This window comes from Apteryx rowi, unplaced genomic scaffold (assembly GCF_003343035.1).
Source record: "Apteryx rowi isolate R43461 unplaced genomic scaffold, aptRow1 scaffold_881, whole genome shotgun sequence".
Classification (NCBI taxonomy): Eukaryota; Metazoa; Chordata; class Aves; order Apterygiformes; family Apterygidae; genus Apteryx; species Apteryx rowi.
Genome location: NW_020451184.1, coordinates 111,828 through 136,554, shown reverse-complemented (window position 1 = coordinate 136,554; position 24,727 = coordinate 111,828). Strand labels below are relative to the sequence as shown.

At 40.2% G+C, this 24,727-nt stretch overlaps 1 protein-coding gene across 1 annotated transcript in view; it reads right to left on the bottom strand.

The window, feature by feature from the left end:
- Positions 1-24,386, bottom strand: part of RAPGEF5 (Rap guanine nucleotide exchange factor 5) — a 137,629-nt gene extending 113,243 nt beyond the window's left edge. The window contains exons 1-7 of the mRNA XM_026090916.1: positions 24,327-24,386; positions 22,254-22,304; positions 20,999-21,105; positions 19,876-19,997; positions 18,597-18,765; positions 12,663-12,729; positions 2,566-2,614 (exon numbers count right to left, since the gene is read on the bottom strand). Of these exons, the coding sequence (XP_025946701.1) occupies positions 2,566-2,614; positions 12,663-12,729; positions 18,597-18,765; positions 19,876-19,997; positions 20,999-21,105; positions 22,254-22,304; positions 24,327-24,386 (625 nt within the window). The remainder of the gene's footprint in view (positions 1-2,565; positions 2,615-12,662; positions 12,730-18,596; positions 18,766-19,875; positions 19,998-20,998; positions 21,106-22,253; positions 22,305-24,326) is intronic.
- Positions 24,387-24,727: the final 341 nt, after the last annotated feature.

Here is a 24,727-nt window from a genome sequence, read left to right as displayed (position 1 = left end):
GTTGGCAATTCAAACTTCCTATAGGGAGTTTTGTTTTTTTAAGGGTGTGATTTTTAACTAAAATATTTCTACCTGTTCAATGAGCGTAAACAATTATCTTGGTATAAAGGTGACTCCAAGAACTATCCTCCTTTCCTGCTTTCATCTCCTGCCGCTCATTCCTGCTCCACCAACAGCCAACACAACCATTTATGTAGCCATTCACCAAAAGGAAGCGAGGGGCTAATTCAGATTAAAAATAACCCCTTTGGGGGAATCAAGTTTTTATTTTAGTAGTAGCAGTAGTAATATCTGCTGACACAACTGAAGGGGAGAATTAGGCAAAGGGATTTCTTAGACCTGTGTAGCCACTAAGAAAAAAGGTACATGGAACCATACTCTTAGCCCATTTTACTGCAAAACAAAAGGTCACTTTGAACCATTCCTTAAAATAACCTGTTTTTCTTTGAAACCAGAGCCATTTACATGACCAGCTATTAAAATTCAGGTGGGACTGGCATTATAGCAGTTAAGAGCAAGTAGTTGATGGGTGGTAACGTATCAACTACTACAGCAGTTTCAGAAACAACTCTATTACACTCACAGAAGCAGCTTAGGTCTGAATTCACACTTAGATCTGAATATGCTTTCTGTAACTTTACATTTACAGGCAATTGTGAATATAACTTATAAGTACTGTTATTTCCAGATGAACATGTATCAAACTGTGTCCACATATTTCTGTAATACTTATATTTGCACATATGCTAGCCACATAGCATCTGGTGCCTTCATTTTGAGAATTCATGGTGTGTGTGTGTGTGTATAATAACTATTGTACTGTATTTGTAAGCCACAGATATAGATAGATAGATAGATGGATAGATAGATAGAGATATGATCAAGTAGTACTATTAACAGCTCAGACAAACAGCTCGAAGTGCATCATCTGTGATCTCAATTCCCATCAAAATCGTTGAAGTCACAAGAGATGTTCAGTGAAGTCAATGAAAATACTCCCGAAGACCTCAATGACTTTGGGAACATGCCAGTAATTTAAGTCAGCTCTGCTTCTGTTTCACTCTAGAAATACATTCAACTCTCACTTTGCCATAGGCGCGTTACTCTGGCTGCAGACTAACTGTGCTATAGATGAAGACACCAGAGAGTCAACCTGTGCAGAATCAGCTCTGGTCCAGCAGGCTTGGTCAGCTCCTGCGCAGTGCCAGGCAAACCCAGCTCTGCTGCTTCCACACCAGCGCAGCAGTGCAGACACTTTCTGCAAGTGGCTCTGCTAATAAACCCCAACAGAGCTGAGCCAACCATGGTTTTATTGTCTTTGCACTGTATCGCCAGCATTTGCTGTAATGCAAATTCTCAGAGCTTTTCAATTTCTGTTCACCTTTCCCTTTTACTGCCCTGATAACAACCTTGCCTATACAGTCATCCAGATATACTAAACAAGTCTTCAGGAAAGAACACCCTCAGCATAAAGTTGGCCTTTATGGACTTAGAGAATTCAAGAGCAATATGGAAACCATAAATTCAGGAAGTGATTCAAATGCCTCCAACACGTTAGGGCAAAATACTGATCACTGGTCTAATGAGCAAAGAGTGAGCGAGACCTCCTCCTTTTCTCCCATGAACATCTCCATGAAAAGCAAAGTTTCTGAAAACAGAACTACTGAATGTGTTCAACTAAAAATTGCACTTATTGACCAAGAAAGAAAGAAAGGGAAAAAAAAAATCACTCAGACTTACCTAACCCTAGGAAAGGAACAACAGGCAATGCAAAGTTTTAGGTTGGTAGAGATTCATACTGAGGCACATCTGTTTATACCCTTACAGGTACACCCCACTGTACCTTTATGGTTAGCCAAACCAAGGTCAGAAAAATACACCCTGCAGTTGGAAATTAAATTTCTGATGATCCTCATTCCTACAAGTGATCATTCCACCATCTTGGACTAAGCCTTGGAAAATGTTGCATAAACACAGTTTCTATTCAACAGAATAGTTGAGGTTGAAAGGAGCCTCTGGTGATCATCTGTTCTAAAATATTAGAGGTTGATAAAGAAAAAGAGAACACAAGATTTCAGACCTACATTAATTAAACTTTTTGCTGTTTCTTTTATTTTAGCATATAGCAATGCACCTGACTGGGCAGCTAAAACACGTTGGAGACAGCATAAAATACTGGGCCATAAAAGAAAATACATCAAAATTATCAACTTATTTGTCTTACATGTAAGTCAAATAATCACATAAGCTTCTCTGATACAGTGCAAGCCAAGAGAAAACAATGATGCTGGCCAGAAAGAGACCCAAGTTCACATTTGGAACCGTAACACTCAGATTTTATCAGCTAGGTTATTAGATGTGAAAAGCTAGGGAAAGCAAATCTTGACAGTAATTGCATTGTGCTGTATACACAGATTCTCCATTAAACAATGCCCTCAGTGAGGAATAAGGTCTGCTTTCTTTGCTTCCTAATGTTAATAAGATGTCAATGAAAAATCAAATACTTCAATAAATGACAAAAGGGAGCACTGTTACAAAACCTCTCTAAAGTCCAGCTTGACTCACCTGACTTCCTTGCTTTCAAGGCAATGACAGCAGCCAGTTCTCTCTGTACCTAAAATATCAGGAAAAGAGAGGATCGTTATAGTTATTGATATATAGTCAAACAGAAAAAATGCAACATTGGTAAGAAACAGGCTWTCAATCATTTGGAGCAGTCAGCTGCATATGGAATTATACAGATACTTGGTTTTGAAACTACACTTACTGTTTCTAGTAAATCTATTTCCTTTTCATTTGGGAATTCTGTGACAACTATTTTTTTAAAACTTTAATTTCATGTAAATACTGCGCATTCCTTAGGGAGTGAGCAATTCAGTAGCCTGACCTATAATTTATTTGCTCAGTATATCTCCTTTGCAAGCACACACTTAAAGCTCCTTCCTTTCCATGTCAAATGTTTGTTTTCCCTCTGCTGAGCACACTCTAATGCTGGATTTATTGTGTAACTCCAGGATAAGGCAAGCTTGCCATGCTGAGGTTTGGCTGAGGTTCATGTATATAATTGACACGTGGTTTTTTTGAGCCTTCAGGAGGAAACAACTTCTCCTAAGAGCATGGCTGAGCATTTGAGGACTGAAATTTAACTTGAGATGAACATGCAGAAGTGGGAACTATCCGATCTACACGTTATCTTGCTAGCCTGTGATAAAATAACCCTGCCATGCTAGTCAACTCCCTTCCTCAGCCTTCTGCCTGCATTTCTGCATTCTCTGTATTTTCTCTACACTCTCTATATTATCAGACACAGTCTCTTTAGCCAGCTCAGCCCTGTATCCACTTCTCTCCACAGGTCTGCTCCTCTTTCTATCAATAAAATTCTATTTTATGCATTATTTTCATGCTTCATACTTCCTCACCGCTATCCCCTTGCAGCTGTTGCAAGCACTCTGCCTTTGCCCTGCGGCACCCCAGGTGCTCTCCTGCATACACCACAGTTCTTCCATTCCTCTTCCCCATCCACCCACGCAGACTCTCTTGTACACCTCCCGACTTTCCCCAATTGCTCCCATTTTCCCAAAGCAGCCTGTCTTTATTACAATAAAAAACTGTGGGACATTTCAACTATTCTTCTAGGGGTGGTCTTATCTCTCTATACAAAGTCTCCTGCCTTGCATGCTAGCAACAGACCTATGCAAAGCTCAAGGCTAGTCTGGAGCGGGAGTTTTGATATCCAGTTTCTGGGTGTATGTGAAAATTAAAAAAGCATCAATCACAAGACTTGTGATACAGATCAGAGTAAGGCACCAGCCCAAGAAGAGTCCCTGAACTAATATAATTACAAACGACTGTCAACATCTCACTCTCACGACTCTAAAGAAAAGCTTTAAAAAGTAAAACAGATAATATTATATTGGTCTGAGCAGAGAGACAGACTGGAACGGATGTTAAGAGAAGGCAGAATTGCCTGGGACATCTCTGTGCCATGGTACCTCCAGCACCCATGGATGGGCTGTCCAGCAGCCACCCCGCAGCACACTCTACCTGTGGCAGATGGAGATCAACCACAGGCTTCATAAATACATCCTCCCTCTACTTGGGTCTTTCCCTGTGGAAAAGGGCAAGGGAGCATTTTTGCTGTCCTTGCAAAGCACAAGGATCTTTTCCACTCCTTGACGCTGCCCCACTGACAGGGACAGTGTTTTCTGCTACCCTGAGCAGCGAAATAAGGCGGCAGTGCCAAAGGTTTCCTAAACGTCGTCCTGTTCCCAGCACAATTGTGCAAGCTGGCAGCATTACCTTCACTTCCTTCCTTCCTTCCTGCACACTTGTTCCCATGTCTCGAGAGCTGTTAATCATGCCTAATGTAAGCATAAACTGCAAGTACTATGGGAAAGAAGGGTTCTTTTTTGATAAAACAATTTACAGGATTACTTGCAGGGATCAGTACACCCTAGCAGTAATACATACAAGCTACCCAGAGTTAGAGTGGGATTTTGAAAGAAATCCAGGTTGTTTCTGGGTAGGAACACCAATACTTTTCTTGGCTAAATTGCTCAGACCCCTCTCAAGATTCAAGCACTAAAGAGGAGGTATTTACGTCCATGCCCCCATCCTGGTCTATTCTCACAGGCTACTGACAGTAAGAAACAGCACAGTGATGTCTCACCTTCATCTTTTAGTATTTAATAAATATATTCTCTCAAGATTAGCCTTACAAGACACTAAAATCTGCAACAGTTGTAAACACACCAATCAACCAAATCAAACAGAATTGAAAAAATGCAAATCTCTCTATGTGTGTAGAGAAAACTGGGAGAAGGGTATGAGACTATATTCTCAGAAACTGGAGAAAAATCAGCATTTGTGGCATTCTAGGATTATATTTACAGTATCTTTTTTTTGCTAATAATGTGGCATTTCACTAGACTGCTTTAAGTCTGAAAGACAGTGCTAGCATCACAGACAACAATAAGGCTGTTTTTCTGTATTTTGTTTATGTTATGTAAAATACCTCATTTTTTTGTTGTATGCCTGGAATGCAGATGGCATATTATTTAATCTGAGCTAAACTCCTGAATTAAAACAGGAGAAAAAAAATGTTTCTCTGGTCTTAATATTAAGCAAATGTTCCTTCATCAAAGGGTTTCATCCTCTCTGTCTGAGCTCCTCTCATAGGATTCATTCAAATCACAAAGAACTGATACTGCTGAACATCCTCCTGGATTTGCCTGGTGCCCCTAAATTTCATAATCTATATGCTTTTGTCTATTTTAGCATAAATGCACTTGACATCTCTGCTGTACGGGCAATTCCTATGCACCATTACACAGATGGAAGTCTGTGTACAACATTCATTCCTCACTGCACACATGCTACACATTATCATGCTTCTTCCTAATAGGGTTTCAGTTACTGCCTGTTTGACAAAATCGATAGTTGCACATCACATTGCAAATAATAATCTGAACTCAAAGTAAAATATACATTCAAAGAAGAGCTATGCCTACCATAATAAATTGAGATAATAAATATAAAAAAATTGGTTAATACATATAATTTGCCACTACAAAGCGAACACTATCTGAGTAGTATCCCATTTTTGGTAACAATGCAAATGTCAAAACTGATGTAGTTTAAAGGCCAGCTTACCGTACTGTATTTACAGAAAGATTATGACAGGCTAAAAGAGACCATTTAGAGTGCGTTAGTATGCTAACACATCTTACTCAGTCTTCTTACTGGGATATGAAACAGCAAGAGTATGCATATACAGTGCTGCCCACCTATATTTTTGCTTAATTAAATACAAATGGCATATTTACATGGTGATTCTTCCCAACTTCATAGGATAGAGGTGGAGATTTTCCACAAAATATTTTTCTACAATTAAAGGTCACACAAACGTGAAAACTGGGGAACTGGGGTTCTGTTTCCATAAGATCATATGATAATTCAGGTGGGAAGGAACCTCAAGATGTTTCTAGCCAACATTCTGCTCAAAGCAGGGTCAGCTATGAAAGCAGACCAGGTTGCTCAGGGCTTTCTCCAACCTGGTCTTGAAAACCTCCAAAGACGAAGACTGGACACAACCTCTCTGGACTTCCTGTCCTGCTGCTAGCATGTCCTCACAGTGAGAAAGTTTTTCCTAATATCCAGCCTGAATCTCCCGTGTTTCAACTTATGTCTGTTGCCTCTCACCCCCCATCATGCACAACTGTGAAGAGCCTGGCTCCAGCTCCTCGTAAGTTCCCCGTAGGCACTGCCAGGCTGCTGTTAGGTCCCCCCAAAACTACCTCTTCTGCAGTCTGAACAAGCTCAGCTCCCTCAGCCTCTCCTCACTGGGCAAGTGCTCCAATCCTCAACCATCTTTATGGCCCTCCACTGGACTTGCTCCAGTTTATCAATGTCTTTCTTATACCAGAGGCCCAAAACTGGGTGCAGGATTCTAGATGTTGTCTAACAAATGCCATGTAAAGGGGGACAATCCCTTCCACCATTTACTAGCTACACTCCTATTAATATAGCCCTGTTAATATAGCCCGGTTAATACAATGCTGTTGGCTTTCTTTGCTGCCATGGCACACTGCTGGCTTATGCTCAGCTTGTGTCCATCAGCACCCCCAGATCCTTTTCTGCAGATGTGCTCCCCAGCCAGGCAGTCTCCAGCCTGGATCATTGCATTAGTCCATCCCAGCCAGCATTTGTCCTTGCTAAATTTCATGAGGTTCCCATTGGCCCATTTCTCCCACCCATCTGGGTTATTCTACCCTCTGGCATATGGACTGCACTCCTCAACTCTGTCTCATCTGGAAACGTGAGGAGCAAGCAGCATAGTCACCTCCTCCAGGTCACTGATAAGGACGTTAAACAGGAGAGGCTCCAGGACAGACCCTGCGGTACTCCACTTGTAACTGGCCTCCAGGTACAATAGGGCCTATTAACCACTGTCCTCTGAGCCTGACAGTTCAACCAGTTTTTTACCCACCTGGTTGTGCACCCATCCAGACTGTCAGGATCTAACTTCAATACAAGAATATTGCAGGAGATGGTATAGAAAGCCTTGCTAAAGTAAAGGTAAATGACATCTACTGCTCTCCTGTAGTCCATGAATCTGGTCATTTTATCATAGAAGGCATAGTTTTGCCTCTAGTAGGCAACACATACCACCTCTACTTTTTTCCCCTCTCTTTTTTTTGCCTGGAATAGTCCTTTATGAAATAGTATTCTAGATGTTAATGTGCCAAACATGACTGCAGATCTATGGACAAAGTGGCAATCCTTACAGAATCTCAAAGTAAACTCCTGTTACAGAAAGCTCTAAACAGCAGAGTTCTGAGGAAAAAAAAAATCAGTTTAATTCACATTTTTATATCTCAAGTAATGACAGTTTTACAGGCCTCAAACAATGGCAGTACTGGGTGACTTCCCAAAGGACTAGGAAACTGTATTTCCCAGATATACTGCATAAACATCATGATATTCTCTTCTTCTGTTCCCTCGCAAGGTGATATAAGAGCTTTGCAGTGGAAACTCATAGCCATTCCACAGTGCTCTGGTTTTAGCAGACAATGCAACAAGATATTGACCATGAAGCTACTTTTTGAGACCCCCATACAGAATGCACGGCAGCCTTGGAACGCTTCCTTAAATCCAGAAGTGATCATTACATTTTCTTAAGAATTCATGACTAAAAAGATTATCCACTGCAAACACATTTCAAATGGCACTTTACACTACTTGCATGTCAGTTCCCTTTACAAAATTAAGTTTGGCAGCATTGTCAGTGCCTCGCTGTACYGGAGGATATGAGCACAGGATTCGATAGGCTACATTCAGTTATTTTGACAGATTCTGCTTCTTCCATCATGGAATAGAGTGTAAATAAAAAGTGAGACCCCATCAAGTAAATTTCTCATCTTTTGTACCAGGCTCTGCTCTTAAAAGATATTTATTCCATATATTATGTACCAATTAAGATGAGAAAAAAACCTCTGCGGTTGTTTCCTACTGCCCTACTAACTTGGTATCATTCATGGCAGCTATCACTATTATCTCCATCACTGTCGTTTAAGACCAAGTGTGCATTTCTCTAACTAATTTGTTCTAGACTGGCCGAATCATTAAGAAATCACAAATTGTGCAGGGAATTTAAGAAGTGTAACTGCAAAAAAGAAACAACACCTGGGAACAAACAAACATAGAGGAGAAGTAATAAGAGAAAGGCCTACAAAGAAAGTCAGACTACAGTAAAGAAAAAAACGTGGAGGGAGGAATTTACCAAACTTGCACAAATGCCTATGTCTGCGCCAGGCGCTCTATATTCTCTTTAGAGCAAGTGAATATCTCACCAATGGAGCCTAAGATATGACTCTTTTTCCCTAAAGTAAACATCCAAAACAGATCCTACATTCAACATCTTAAAAGTGCCCATTGCTGTTCACTGACTTTGAAGAGTACCTAGGGGAAGCAGCTCAGATGAAGATGTCTGCCATATGGCCACTTACATTTAGGCGAGGTGAGTCCTACCCTTTGCAACAGCAAAAGCTCTTATAGAGATACAGAAAGATATAATTAGACCATAGGTGCATTCAGGCTTACAGTTTTTCCTGCACTTTCAGACACTAAAACAGTGATTTACATCTGAGGCATGCAGATTCCCCCACTGTTACATGGGTTAGATCTTCACAATCAGTTTAGGCTTTCAAATTTGAGAATTTTATCCCCAAAAAAGGAAAGAACACAGAACTATCCTTCTGACCTGACTGAGAATGCTTTCTTCCCTTACAAGGAAAGCAAAGAGTTAAGTTGAAGAGACGGTGGTAGTATCAGTAGGCTGCTTTCCCCTGTTGCCCAACTGCATTTAAACCTCGATCTCTAGAAACTTGTGACAGAGTCAAATCTAATCTCTGACTGATTTAGTGCTGGGTTGGAGATAAGGTTTTTCACTTTTGAAAAAGTGAAAACATTTTTGAAACTCCACTCTTCAAAGTATCTGAAGAATATCTGAACTATGAATTCTTCAAGTAACAGTGGTTTGGTTCTGTATAAAATACATAAATATTCAGTAAGCCAAAACGCAAGAAAGTGTGAACAAATTTCCAGTCACGGCTAAGACCATCCCATTTGGTTTCCCGGTCTCATGATTCTTCTTTCCAATATAAATTCTAAAGCTGTCAGAAAAAAAAAAAAAAAAAAAAAGAGAACCTTCATCCTGCTGAGTTCAGCACTTTGCTGAACAGTGGAGGGTGAGGGTTCAAACACCTTAGACAAAGACTCTCCATAAACTCTTAGTATTTTATATCCCAAACTACCGTATGGAGAAAAAGGGGTAGAGCATACCACTCTGAGTAGTTTTATGAATCTGTCCCCTACTTAAAATAAAGCTTATTTGAAGCAACCATTACTGTTTATAAACACAGCACAAGTAATATCAAATCTTAGGATGACTAAAACTGCATTTTATTAGCAAGCCTGTATTTACTATTTTTGTTTTTCTTCTGCTTAGCTCTGTTTGATTTATAAGAGAAGCCTCTGGTCCAGAAACAGCCAGAGTACACCTGAACCTCAATGCAAAGTCTAATTCACATACAGTGTATAATTCCCTATTATTGTTATGCAGAATGATCGCATATTTACAACTCCACTTCCAGCATCATACTAGTGTTATCATAAATTACTACAAATAACTTAAAATGATCCAAAGCACTTTAATTCCTTGGGGGGTGGAAAGAGGGCTGCTGAGGAGAAAGGTTGCTTGAGTTTTCTAATGCATTGTCCACTTTTCCTGAAACAAAGACCTAAGGAAGGCTGCAAAGAGAAGGCAAAGTTTTCAGCCCATACTGTGTTTTCTTCTGTATATCCAAACTGATTGTAAGTTTACTAGTAACATTTTCAGAAAATAATGGACATGAAGATTAAGAGAGGAGATTTAAACAGCTTAAAATATACATGTTTCATATTGTATTATTAGCTATTCTGACTTAAAATTATTGAGCACAGTTCTTTCCAGAAAGCAAGCAAAGGTTGCTAGAAAAGTAACAGAAACTCACTGTACTGGACAGCAGGAGAGAGTGTTTTCTGATTATATTCCAGCTTTTCTTAGGGGGAGAAGTTCATGTACAGGTATTAATATTTTAAGGACTCTGCTCTGGACTAGGTTTTTTTTTCTGTAGGGTTAGACTAGAAAATCGTTACAGAGAGCTTGAATATGTCTCTGTGGTAACAAAGGCCAATTACAATTTTGTGGAAAAGCAGAAAACACAGGAGCAAAGATCAGTCTTTTTGACCCGGCCATGACAATGGATGGGTCTCAGACCATCTGGAAATGCAACGGACTAATTTTTCTTTACAGCTGTAAAATGGCTCATTTAAAAAAAAAAAATTGTCCATGTCCCCTGCTGTTGGAATCACTAATGATGTAGTTCAAACGTTTGACCCTGCAAGATAGATGTGAAGCACTATGAACTCAGTGACAATTACTCACATGCTTAAGGATAAGCATTTTACTCAAGTGTATTTAGCAACAGTTAGGTTCAGTCCTTAAACTCAGCACGTCAATTTGTTAAGTCCTTCCTTTTTCTTAACTGATGAAAAAAAAATTCTTGTTCTAGTTTTGAGGAAGGAAGCTTTAGAGGGATACTGGCGATGTTTTATAAAGCTGGTGGGTTGGTGGGGTTTTGAAAATATACTATTTTGCAGAAAGTATTTTATGTTTTTCTATATTTCTCTCAATAAAATTAAAAATGGAGCAAGTCTAGGTTTTGAGTTCTCCCTTCTTTTGTTTTCAGTGTCAGGAAAAACAAGTAGAAAAACAAGGAATGAATAAAGGGAAAATAGAAAATAAAGAACAGTTTACAAACACAAAGTTTTATAACCTCATACATTTAAAATTATTTTTGCATAAGGTGTTGAACATACAGAAACACCATCTTTCCAAAGCCACAAAATAAAAATGGCTTACAGAATTTAGCACAAACTCTTTTCCTCTCATTTTTCAGCAAGCTCCAAATAGTGCTTTAGTCATTTTACTTAAATAGCTCTTACCCTCATGCCTTTGTCATGACAATTTCTTCATCCTGCTCGGTTCACTTTCACCTCTGTACCTTCTCATGTACCCAGAACAGAACTAGCACTAATTCCATGTTTTGCTTACTCCATCGTTTGGGGGGTGACGTTCACAGATCCACAGAATAGCTGGGGTTGGCAGAGACCTCTGGAGATCACCCAGGCCAACCCCCCTGCTCAAAACAGGGTCACCTACAGCAGGTACCTGTGTCCAGATGGGTTTTGAAAGTCTCCAGGGACGGTGACTCCACAACCCCTCTGGGAAACCTGTTCTAGTGCTCAACCACCTCACAATAAAACAATGTTTTCTTACGTTCAGACAGAATTTCCTGTGTTTCAGTTTGTGCCCATTGCCTCTTGTCCTGTCACTGGACACCACTGAGAAGTGCCTGGCTTGATCTCCTTTACACCCTCCCATCAGATATCTATGTACATTGATAAGATCCCCCCTGAGCCTTCTCCTCTCCAGGCTAAACAGGTCCAGCTCTCTCAGCTTCTCCTTGTATGAGAGATGCTCCAGTCCCTCCATCATCTTTGAGGCCCTTCACTCCACTTGCTCTTGTAGGTCCATGTCTCTCTCGTACTGGGAAGCCCAGACCTGGACACAGCCCTGCAGATGTGGCCTCACCAGTGCTGAGTAGAGGGGAAGGATCGCTTCCCTCAACCTGCTGGAGACACTCTGCCTAGTACAGCCCAGGAGGCTGTTGGCCTTCTTTGCCATAAGGATGCATTGCTGGCTCATGTTGCCCACCTGGATCCCCAGGGAGGGTCTTCTCTGCAAAGCTGCTCTCCAGCTGGTTGGCCCCCAGCGTGTGCTTGTGCATGGGGCTATTCTTCCCCAGGGGCAGGAATTTGCATTGCCCTCTGTCGAACTCCATGAGATTCCTCCCTGTCCATTTCTCCAGCCTGTCGAGGTCCCTCTGAATGGCAGCACAACCCTCTGGTGTATCAGTCACTCCTCCCAGTTTTGTATCACCTGCAGACTTGTAGAGCAGGCACTCCATCCCATCCTCTAGGTCATTAGATCAACGTTAGACCAAGTCAGTCTAGTTTAACCTTCATAGTCCCATCTGCCTCTTTGAACAGTGATCTTACAACAAGATAAACAAGATGCACCAAATTCCAGCACAGACAGGATAAGCTGTCATTGATTTTGATGTAGTTTACTGAGGCTAAACATAGTCGGGAAGCCAGATACCGAGGTTTCCCAGATGCAACTCCTTAGAAGCTAGCAACAACCTAAGCCAGGGTTGCTGAGGCCCTTCCTCTCCCTTTGCCCCCTACCCAGCCTTGTGTGGACACTGATGTTTGCTTGACTGAGTGTATGCTAGCTGGCAAAAAAAAAAAAAATCACTGCGATCATCCAAATTGGTATTCCCTGGACCATGGATAGCATGGGTTACAAATTATTTATTTAAATAGTTGTAGAACTGCATACTAAGACAGCAGTAAAGCTTCCTCCTTTCAGAGACAAAAAATGGAGTTTGCATTACAAACACCTGCTCCACTGAGAGTTAGCTCTTTTATTTGATAGGATACAAAACACAGTAATATTTGAAATAGGATCAGTACCAACTTTGATGCAGTGACCTTACCGCAGAAGTGAGGCGAGCAAGAATTTCAGCATTGGTTTCTGCTCTATCTTCTATTTTTTGATCAGGCCTTAAAAATAAAAAGTAAAAACATTATTTCTGTCATTCTCTTCCAACATCTTTTGATTCCTGGAAAGCAAAGAACCATATGGCCACAGGCACTAAAGTAAAAGGATTTTTGAGATTCTGCATCAAAAAGATGACTGCAGCATGACAATAATTAATTGTGTCAGTAACAATAGAGTACACCCTTTGTCCCTTGCTGTCAAGACCTCTTTTGATTGGATTGATGTAAAACAGTGAAGACAATTCTTCAGCTATAAAATATGATGAAGAACTGAAGAATGCAGGACCTTCTTAACTCTAAGTTGTATATTATTAGAGTGCACATTTTGCTCTGCTAAAAATACACTCCGTCAACAGAGCAAAGAGTTTTCCATCTGTCCACTACCCAGCTTTGCTAAAGTGTGGTGCAACACCTTTTATAGACTGAATGCTCATGTATATAAAAGCAGACAACATCAAAATCATTATGGGACATGTGAATTTTGATATTTAAAAGAAAACATGAAAATGAAATGAATATATGTAACAAGCCATAAATTAGCAAACTAAACTAAGTACTAAGTATACTATCAGGTTACACTTACACTAACTCACAAGACAGGGATTTTATGTGCCTTTGCAAAAAATGGGGAGGTGTAGGAAGAACCTTTCTAGAAACTGTCACAGAACCCCAACCCACATGAAAAAAAAACACATAAAAGTTGCTGCGGACAGCAAGGAGTAGAACTGTATTTTTCTTTAAAACAGTCTACTTCCCATCACTAAAACACTGTGAACCCTTTGGAAGGTTTATTGATAATTAGAAGAAAGATACGAGTATGATAGGATTATTCAAATGGGAAGAAGAAAAACCTCCTGAGATCTTTCCTTTTCATTCCTTTCAAGAAGTGTGGCATGCCAGCAAGCTGAGCAGATATGCAAAACTGCAGCTGTTGTGATAAACATAAATCCCAGGTATTACCAGAAGCTTCTATCTTTGAGTAAATTATTTAATTGCTCATATGCTTTGATGTGTTTAAGGAGACAGCACACAACATGTCTGGAATATGAAGCTGGTATATTTTGGTTCTTACATGCCATGTCCAAAAATTTCTTCCTCTAATTAAAAAATTAAGGTCAGAAAGCATAAGATGACACATGCCTTCATTGTAGGGCAAGCACATTCGGACCAAAGTGGTAATTTGGATTTGAAATCATAATTATTTTCATGGCTGACTTTCCTATTCAAAGAAAAATGTGATTTAACATTTTAAGTGTTATAAACAGCCAAAAGAACTAAATGAACAGAGTTTCACTTACAAAGACTGATTTATTTAGTCTTTACAATTTGAAATGAGATTAAAATAACTGACCTCTTTAGATGCCTATGTTCTCACACATCTGATCTGTTCTGATCTCTCAGTACCAGGACAATGTGTTTGTTTGTTTTTTTTTTAATTAGAGCCCAAAAGATAGCAGCTCAGTAGACACAGCTACAGATACAATCTATATATCCAGAACAGCATATAGCACAGCTATTTCCATTCCAGATTTTTATCACTTCATACTCCCAATATTCATCCGCATATAAGCATCAAATACTTTTGAAAATATTAATGAACTAATGATTACAGTCATCTCTCCAGCATCAGAGAGGAAGAGGGCATTATGATACCGAAGCTAATAGAAAACTAATAGAAAAAATAAGATAGAATGGACACTGCGGAACAGAACCAGGACAGATACCACCTTACATCTTTCCAAAAGAGCCAGCCAAGGCCTGGCACGGCTAGTACTCAACGGCAGATACAAAACCCAGGCCAAGCCTAGCTGCTATAGAGCCAGTGGTCCGTGTGCTGGGCAGTGTGCTGAGCAGAGCAAGATGCAGGGGGCCCAACCTAGACCTGCCTGCCAGCAGCCAGGTCGCACGCAGTGGAGACCGCACACCTCCCAAAGCACCTGCGCTGCCTCCCCAGCAGCTGCCCGAGGAGCCACCGGCGCTGCAGCTCTGGTCCCTGCCTGAACGGGACCTCAGCTGCCCACGGCAGCGCCGCAGCACCTGCCCCTACACTGGCTTCACAAGATGCCCACAGCCCAAATAAAAGATCCAAGGTTATCTGAGAGCTGTCTGCTTGCAGCAAAAGCTTTCCTGGCTTTCCGAAAGGCACTAAATGAATGAACATCCAATCCTGGATATTCACATTAAAAACAATTTACTTTTAAGAGGGGTTAGTTTTCAGAAGTTGGTGAAACAATTATTTCAGGACAGAAGATGCTGAATACAGTGTAACACTTCTGAAAAGAAAATAACAAGCAATATTATCAAAAGGAAAAAAATCCTTGTTCCTTGTTAACATCCCTTCCAATAACTACAAAAATATTGTGGGATACGTTCCAGTAGTCCAAGGCACTCAGTGCATTTTACCAATGCCCACTGAGTCTAGTGTTCGCCCTGGGAGTTAGGTGTTATTGTAAACACCCCCATTTGCAGAGCAGGAAATAGAAGCCCATAAAGATTAAACGTCCAATACAATGCCATTGCAGTCACTGGAAAAGAATTCAGAAGGCATTGGATGAAAGCCTAAGCAACTGCCCAAGGTTGTAAGGAAGTCCATGGCAGAGCTCTGAATACAGATCTTTTGTTCCCAGGCTAATGCAATATTCACTTCTCTTCTATCCATGCAGAATTTGGCTGTGATTACCATAGAGTGTTTAATAAGCCCAAGAGGCCGCTGCATCAGTTCCACCTCCTCTAACCAGCAACATTTACAGAGGCTCAACCTGTGGAATACCATACTAACACTAACCTTCAGTTTAGCATGAGCTGGGAAAACCCTCCAGTCCTGCCTTGTTTTCCATCGTAGATTCCCAGCCAATATTATATGGGAAAGGCTGTGTTTAATGCAAGGTCAAAGCCCAGGATAGGGAACATTTCTTCAGGAACTGCAAGCACATCTCTGGCCTCAGAACACCATTTTAAATATAAAACTTACTGTACTGTAGTATTATTTTTTTTCCCTTATAAATAAGTTCACACTAACTTTTATATAAATATATACAGTGAAACAAAATATGAGGTTGCTGGTATTACTGGAAACAGGCTTTCCAATAGCTTCTGAGAAGCTATTTCTAGAGAAAATGTTATACACACACTGCTTATTTACACACTCCAAATGCCAGGATTTGATCTTTACTATATGGGCTTCTGCTGAGAATTTTTAATGCCTGGGTTGATTCCAGTATCACAAAGATCAGTGTAGGTCCGAAGCCACTGCCAAGAAACAAACAAGTACAAATCTGTTAAAAATGCATACGGCAAGTCAAGACACTGCCATGCTTATTTAATGGAATAGGGGCCTGCTCATTTCTAGAAGACCTGCTGAAGGAAGTCCCCAGAGCAGCTACCATTTACACAGATCTCCCAGCTGCCTCTGGAGGGTGGATCTGTGATGCTGCCCAGAGACCCACTGATGGACCCGGGAGGCTGCGCATGTGCAAGACCTTCCCCGAGCCGCGGAGGAGGCAGAGCCAATCTGGTAAGGATGCACCTGGGTTGCCCAGCATGGCCTGCCGGGGCACAAGCAGGTAGGTTCTTCTGATTTCATCAAAAGCAGGGAATCTCATGAATTAAGAAAGTAAGAATTTCTCTATCCATATGTATATACAGAATCCATAAGAATATACAGACTATCAGAAAAACTGATAGATGTAAAAATGAATACAAAGTATTAGATTACAAGAAATGCCATGCTTCTAATGGTATGGAAAACCAGCTTATATCTTTATTTGAGAAAAGACAAATATTCACTCCAAGAGAGAGTTTTTAGAATTGCTTCTCTCTGCCTCGTGAAAAAGAATATATGGGTTTATTTAACTTGGTCAGTAACTTTAGCAATCAYCTCATCACATCTATTTCCTTTTCAGACTGTGTTTTAGCAGTTTATTATTGGCATCAAGCACAGAGAATTTTGAAACTGCAAAAGCCTCTTTTTCCTTTAAGGTAACACTCCCTAGAGGCTGCACAATTATTTAAAATTTTATTCCTTCAATATATRCTAAAAGCAAAAAGCACCCTCACAATCTGACAGATAAAGCCTCCAGAAAATAATTCTTCAGTGACAATGTTCCCAAAAGAAATCCAACTTCAACTAAAATTTGAATAATGCAAGCAGGAAGGAGCTGGAAATGTACATTAATGAATAATTGTTCAATTCATACAACAGGGAACATCCTGCACCAGAAATGACAGTTGCACTGGAATAATAAAACAGCAAAGCAGACTACAAAATAGTGGTACTCTCTGGCCAAGATCAGCGTGCAGGACACATTTTTAGCTCGAACCTGAAAGGTCTTCAGCCCACTTTCTTACCCAGCATCCTTCACCTAGCACCTCAATATGACCTATCTGGTCAGTCCTTTTGGTTCAAGGCCTTTGTATGAGTAGCCATGAACCATGAAAAGTGGCCTGATTTGCAATGATAATGAGGAAAACTACAATTCTCACTGAAATCAAGATGAAATCTCCATGATATTTAAGGCAGAGTCAAAGTGCTCTGCATCAGAGTAGGTTGGAGTACAAGAATTTCTATTTGCAAAAAGTCAAAGGTCTTCTCCTATATGCATTCTCTACTTAGGAAGTCACACTCTAGACCCCTGCTCTAGCCAGTCAGGGGTCCTTGCCATTTGGCTAGAGTCAGTCAAGCTGACCAAATAAATGTGTCCTCAAGAGAATCCCCATCCCAGAACTGCCAATTTCTGGTTGCTGATGGTGCTCAGCAACAGGGGAAGGGATCAAGTTTCTGCCCCGAGTTATGCAGAGAAATTACTGAGAAATTTTCAACCAGTTCAGCACCTCTAAAAAACAGATAGAATGTCTGAATTTAAGGAACTGAAAACAGCTTACAGGGATTTTGGGCTCTGCACTCATTTAAAATATTTCCACTAAGCATTTTCTTGAGAGGATGTGTTTTTAAAATCTAAGACATAGAGAAGGAAAGTACTTATAGAAGAAAGTTTGTCTTTGACATCAAAGAGGATAAATCCTATTACTGCAAGAGTAATAATTCTCTGCAATATAAATAACAGGTTTGAGGCTTCATCATACTAGGAACAACAAAAGACTTCAACCCATCTTTTCTATACTGGCCAGCCCCTGAAGATTTGCCAGGGCATGGAGGGTCACTAGCCTCCAGACCTTTCACTGACACCTTTTTCCCGTATCTTGGCCTCCCAATGTGGCACAAATAACTATGGTTTCTTTCTAGCTGCTAAATAGACCAAGTTTAGAGCACAGCTGGATCAGCACAGAGGGAATGTTAACATCCAGCAGTCAGGCAGAAGAGGAGACATACAGGAAGGGAAGTTCTTAAATGGCATAGTCTGCAAAAGGAATAATAATTTGAAACTACAGAGCTCTGACAAACGTGCAGTAACAAACAAAAATCAGATGACTAAAGCTACAACATTCCTAGCCATCCTCTATATCCACCTGATAGCTGATCCTGACCCAGGACACAGGCATCTGATCTGCTAGTCAATCAGCTCCACAGTGTGCCTAGTGCCAAATGCATGCCAAACCTCCAAATGCAAGAGGAGACAAAAAAAGTGAAACAACTTGCCCAGGTAATACAGCAACCTAGAGTCAGAGCATGCATAAGTACCACAATATTCCAAGAACCTCAGGTGAAGTGCCCCGATTCATCTAGCAACACTGACTTTCCCAGGTGCTATTTGAATGCAGATCATAGAAGAGTCCATCTCTACAAAGCTTGCCAACCCTGGAAAAAAAACTGTCTCATTTGCACAGTGGCTTGGAGAAAACARTGTCATTATAATCCAGTGACTTACAGAACAGTCATCAAAAATTGAAAAGAGATGTATACACATACTTACAGATTGCACATGTCAATTCTGGGAGGAGATAATGGCAGTAGTTGAAGTAGGAGCTTTACACCATTCTTCCATCCTTCATCTCTCTCAAATTCACAGAAAAGGTAGGTACATTCATCCGCTGAGAACTGGTAGAAAGCATGAGTGTCTTGAAAATACAGTTGTCTCTCCACTGTTTGAAAAAAATAACATTAGATATCCTTTAGCCCTTTACCATGTAAGGGTTCTTTGTCCCCACTGCATTCTGTATTGCACCTGACCTTAATCCTGAGTTGCACCACCATACAGGGCAAAAGGACCCCAAACTCAGCCCAGAAGCAATGCTGTCCTCTAGTATTAACTCCAAACAGCGCAACCCAAAAACCTCAGTTTGAAGATCTCCAGGTTCCTGAGATTCAAGCATAAAGACTGTGAGTATTTCATCAACAGAAGAGTTTGGAATTAGGGGATATGGCTGGAAAAGAAAAAACCTTTCACTTGTCAGGTTTCTGAGCCTCAATTTTCATTAGCATCTAATCTGTTCCAGGCTTCGGTGAACAAAGATCAATAATGATTAATACTTTTAAGTGTGTTCAGTGTCCCCTTACATAAGTAGAAGTCCTCCATAACACCTCGTCTTTGTGCAAGGAGTGCCTAGCACAGACCTCAGGGCTGGATATGCATTGAGTTAAGCTACCCAAGTAGTCCCAGCTACAGCATGAAGTCCAGCAGAAGTCCAGAGGTTGGTTACCAGTGTAATGACCCCCAACTGCATAGTCTGGACCAAATCCCAAATTTTGGGAAGAAGGAGGGGACAGCTGGAGAGAATCCAGCATCACAACATTCTCAAGGAGCTGAATCCCTCTCTCCATCCATTGTATTCTAAAATTACGAAAAACAGAAAGAAATCACTAATTGCTAGAGGAGTCATCCAGTGCATCCAGGATCTGCAATGACTAAACAGCTGCTGTCTTGTGAAAAACCTAAAAGAGCTTGAGGGGAAAGAAATAGGCTGGAATAGACACACACACAGTTTGCAACTTGGCAATAGGCAATTACATTTGCAAAGGCAAAAAGAAGGAAATTGACTCAAAAAATGATTCGTCTTTGGTATTTATGAAATGAAAGGTCATGGAGGTAAGCCTGTGGAACAGATAGTAAAATAAACAATTGCCTAGCTAAAAATGAAGCAATCGGCACTTTTTTCTTTCCATTCTTTCTCTTCCATCAAAAATGTAACATTCATCCTATCTGGGAAGAAACTGACAACCTTCCTTATGCTAGAAGCACTATCAGCACTGACCTGACAATACAATTCCCATATCCAGAAGAAGCTGCCACACGCCAACTGCTGTAGATCGGCACTTAACAAAAGGGCAGTGCTCCAGAAGCCAGTCTACCAGTTCTGATCCAATGCAGCTTCTCCTGAAAACGTGCAAAGCATCATTTCTTACACTACAGTAACATTAACGTGCTAGTTAATGATATGGAGGTATTTTAAGCCATCAAGGGGAATCCTCTGTTCAGCAAAGCAAGCCCTTTGTTTCAATTACTATTTTTTGTAATCCTGTTCATTTCAAGGAAGAAAGCGTTCTGGAAAATTTCAGTAGAATATCCCTAGTTACAACAAGGGAATTCAGTGTTAGATCAGTAAATTCCTTTACATACCTGATTTGCATGGCATATTTTAAAGTATATAATTTTTTTTTATCAATTTGTGCTGCATGCAGTCATCCAAAGATGTATAAGACTGAATAAAATCCAACTTTTTGGATTTAATTTCCTTTCTGTGTGTAGGCACAAGCAGTACAGCTACACAGTTCAAGTGTAATACCTTGAGTGTTGCTCTAGGATGTACTTCATCTTGCATATTATTGATAAACCTCTCTCTTTAATTCATCAAAATCAGAATTCAGGCTTGTTCTTATATACAGATATGAATGAATCGTGCTATAATAGACACTTGTGCACTTTGGCATAATTGAAAATCGGGGGAAGCATATATGCTGTAATGTAACACAAATGGATAAATTTCATTACAGAAACATTCTGTAACTTATGTGCAAAAGCACTATGTAACTAAAACCTGGAGTCCTGTTCATCTCTCTAACTCCAGACCAGGGTTGAATTTGGCACTCATTTCAACAAAAGAACAGACAAATATAATTGTATATGAAATTATAAGCAATTAAATTACTGGACATACAATCAGGCCACTGCAGCTTTCTGACAACTGATAGAATAACGTAAAAAATTATATTAAAATACATGAGATTTTAAGGAATTTTTTTAGAAAACATTTTAGATGCTTAGGAAACACAGACAAAACCTCCCACCCTCTGCATTTACTGTCCTGTCAAATCAGAGCAGAGACAAAAGCAAACAAAAAGCCATCCAGTTGATTAAAGTGAATGATCGTGGGTTACCTGCAAATCCCAGTAAGGTACACCCTGTCTTTAATCAGGTCAGAAGCTTGTAGTGTAAAAATATTCCTGAGAGCTCTCCCAGCACAGGAAGAACTTTCTCCGTATATCTAAATGAAAAGAGAAATTGAAAATTGTGACAAACAGGGATTTATTCCCAAAGTAGTAAATTACCTTGCCACTGTACACTCTCTCCCTCTGAGCAATGCCTTCTCCCCTGCTAAACAACAAGCAAACACTCAGGGCCTTATAGCAAATGCACTCCAATGTCTGTGATATCCAGTCTTATCACAGGTTGCAAGTGCCCCCATGGGTTGGTCTACTTTTAGGTTTGCTGCCTTAGAAAAACAGAGATGTTACTATCTGTCAGTTTTACATTTGAGCACTAGACAAACTCAAATGAAAATGAGTGTTATTCTAGCAAAGCAAAAAGATCGTATTACCATTGCAAAACCAGAAATACAATAAAAAATAAACATTATTCTGTATATATTTTAGTTAAATAGTTTAAAACAAGCCTAAAACATACTGAGATGCTATTTCATGATTTTTTCTTGTTGTTTGGAAACTGTGGAGGTATTCTCTGATAGCTGCAGATCAGTTCATCTATACCCTGCCACAAGGATGCCGTCTTTCAGAACGGACACACCTTTGAGTTCCCTCATGCCTGATTCATACTTTACACCTTAAGGCTGCAAACCAGTCTTTCAAACCAGGACTTAACTCCATCTTCCATATACCTGTGTTCTACCTGGACTCTGTATATTACTCCTTACTGACAAATTTAACTCAGACTTCTGTAATGATGTTTCCTCACAGTCCCAACAAAGGCATCAGTAATATGAATAACTACCTTGAAAGAAAAAGAAAACTTTGCTGTCACCTTTTTTGGTTCCTATGTTTTGGAATCTTTCAAGGAACATAAAATAAACCTGAGACAGTAAAGTCTTGAGAGATGCGAAAACAGAGCTCTCAAACTCCAAAATATTGCAAACCTAAGCTAAACTCTTATGAGAATAGTTTAAATGGCTCTGAAGTAAGTGTGCATTGGTATTTAATACAATTTAGTTTAGTAAATTCAGTAATAGATATAAGCAGTTTCTTGCACACACAAACTATAACACATTAACTGGATTTAAGTGCAGACCACATTCATAAATGTCTTCAAAGCTAAGGGATAAAGATTAAGGGATTGAAGCAAAACAAAAAGATTCCGAATATGTTGTTTTATAAGATGGAATTAAAGTTTGACAAGTACCTTGTTTGAAGGTGTTTCCAAATACGGATTTGAAATTCTTCTGGACAGGGTCTGTAAGAGAGTTTGGCATAGATTTAGTTTTATTCTTTTTTTTTTAAGCAACAACAAAAAAGTAGTAGCAATGTAGGTCTCCTAGATATTAGAATCTGAATAAAAATCATTTACCAAATCATCCGAGTAGTATAACCAAAGTCTCCAAAATCATATCTTTTCACATCAGGAAAAAAATCTTATTAAACTTGGTCCTACATTGTTTACAACATTTTTTCTGGATCTGGAAAAGACAATGAGTAATAAGGTGCCAAATTCTGTAGACAACACACAATTAATTGTTTGGATCAGTAAGGACCAGAAATGACAGTGAAGAATTTCAAGAGAAACCTAAAAAAGTTCGGTGAAAAGACAGTATCCAGATGAGCTCAGCACTAAAAGCAGCATGTCTTAGAGGGGGGGAAATGTAATTACACAGGCTCCTATACCTTTTTAAACAAACTCTATCAGTTCTGTAAAGACACCTCAGTGTCACAGAATGCTTCCTAAGGAAGATCACTCTTATAAATGAAATTCTGAATTTTAGTAAAAAAGAAACCAGATATTAGAATAAATGAGCAATAACGCAGTGAATAACAGGGAAGTAATATTGCTGTAATGAAGATGAGCAGTATCTCTGGCACACCACATGCTGCATCGGTCACAGCATCTCAAAAATGATGTTCCAGAGTTGGAGGGGATTCACACAATAATAGTAATAGGAACAATAAAGGCTTTGGATGAGGATGAGGAGAGACAGAGAAGACTGTGACTATTTACCTTACAAAGGAGACATTCCAGGGGATATAATGTAAGTATACAAAATAACGAATGACACAGAGGAAAGAGAATTTCTGTTCTCTGTTTCATATAGCAGGAGAATAAGAGATCATTTAATGAAATTAAAGAGCTTTCATGTTTGAAGAGATGGAAAGGAAAATGACATAACTCTTCACTGCAAGGAAATGCAAATGTCAAAACCTTACTGATGTTCAATAAAGATTGTGGTTTTAGTTATAAAATTAACAATGAGCCAGAATTCTGAAAGGCAAATAAAGACCGGATAAACCCATACAAGAATCAGTTTATTCCATATTTCCTTACCATAATATTTCCTATCTTGTCAGTGTTAAAAGACAAGATATCATCTATTCTGATGCTTATTGGCAACTTCTAGCTTACTGCAAGCCATACAACACACAAATAAATACCACCTAAAAGAAGTCTGGAAATGAAATAGAAAAAATTGTGCAGGTGCACTGGCAGAACAATAGGAGGAGTGTGTGGTGCTTGCTTACATGAATCCTCGTTACAGGCAATTAATTCCTTGCTTTGAGAAGGATCCAATTCACACATGGTATATTGTAATCATTAAAAAAAAGAAAAAAAAAAAAGAAAAGAAAAATCCTTCACACACTTTAAGAATTATAGAATCCATATTTCAGTAATACAACCTGCTTCCCCTCCGCCCCATACTCTTGTTCCTGTATTTTTAGGAACAGAAGGGAAGCAACAACAAAGTATGGAAGTATCTAACACTTTACACGTCTGTGCTCATTACAAATCTTAGTGCAGTCCCACGTTGCACGTGCAACTGTAGTTCAGTATGGAAATACTATAATGCATGAGCTTCACTCCCCTCACCCATACCCAACCAATATGGCCCGAGAACATACACTGCTTCAGCTCCCACTTCTTCCAGCAGGCACGTCATTAACACCTCCGTCTGCAGCAGCCTTTCGTAGTGACGCTGCACTTGATTTGTTTCCAAGCCTTTCATTCAACAAGCCTTACTTATTACAGCAGCACAGCCCAAGTCTGTAAGCTGATTTTCCCCCTCCCCACTCAATTCCTGGGCTGGCGCAACAGCACTACCATCGGCAAGCTCATTCCAGCGATGCCACAGGGAACTGCAACCCCTCGCCCCGGTCGTTGCCCCGTTTCAGAGGAAATGCCTCGAGCAGGGGAACCAGGGCTACCAAGAGCACGGGCAGGATGGGGGAACACCAGTCCTGCTGGCCCCACTGCCGTCCTGCCCCTCACCTCCCTGTTCCTCCCCCCTGTGCCAGCACCGGGCTTATCCCATCCCGGGGAGCTCGCCATGTGGAAAGCCTTTCTCTTCAGGCAGGATTACTTTTCGCATGGCTCAACTCCCCAGACGGCTCACTCAGAGAGCAAGTGCACACTCCCACCACTTGCTTTGTGTCCCCTGTGCTAGTCAGACCCCTCCATGCACCAGCTTAACCCACTAAAGAGGCAGCAAAACAAAATCTGTAAAAAGAACCAAAAAAATGTTATGGCATTTCAGTAAGTTAAATTGGTTCTCAAAGGGTCTGGTGAGCTCCAGAGCCAGTGCAAGGGAAAAGGGCTGGTAACGTACTCGGGAGAAGGGAAGACAGGAAAGGAGGAAAGAGGAGGGAGGCAGAAGCAAAACCTCTCTTGTT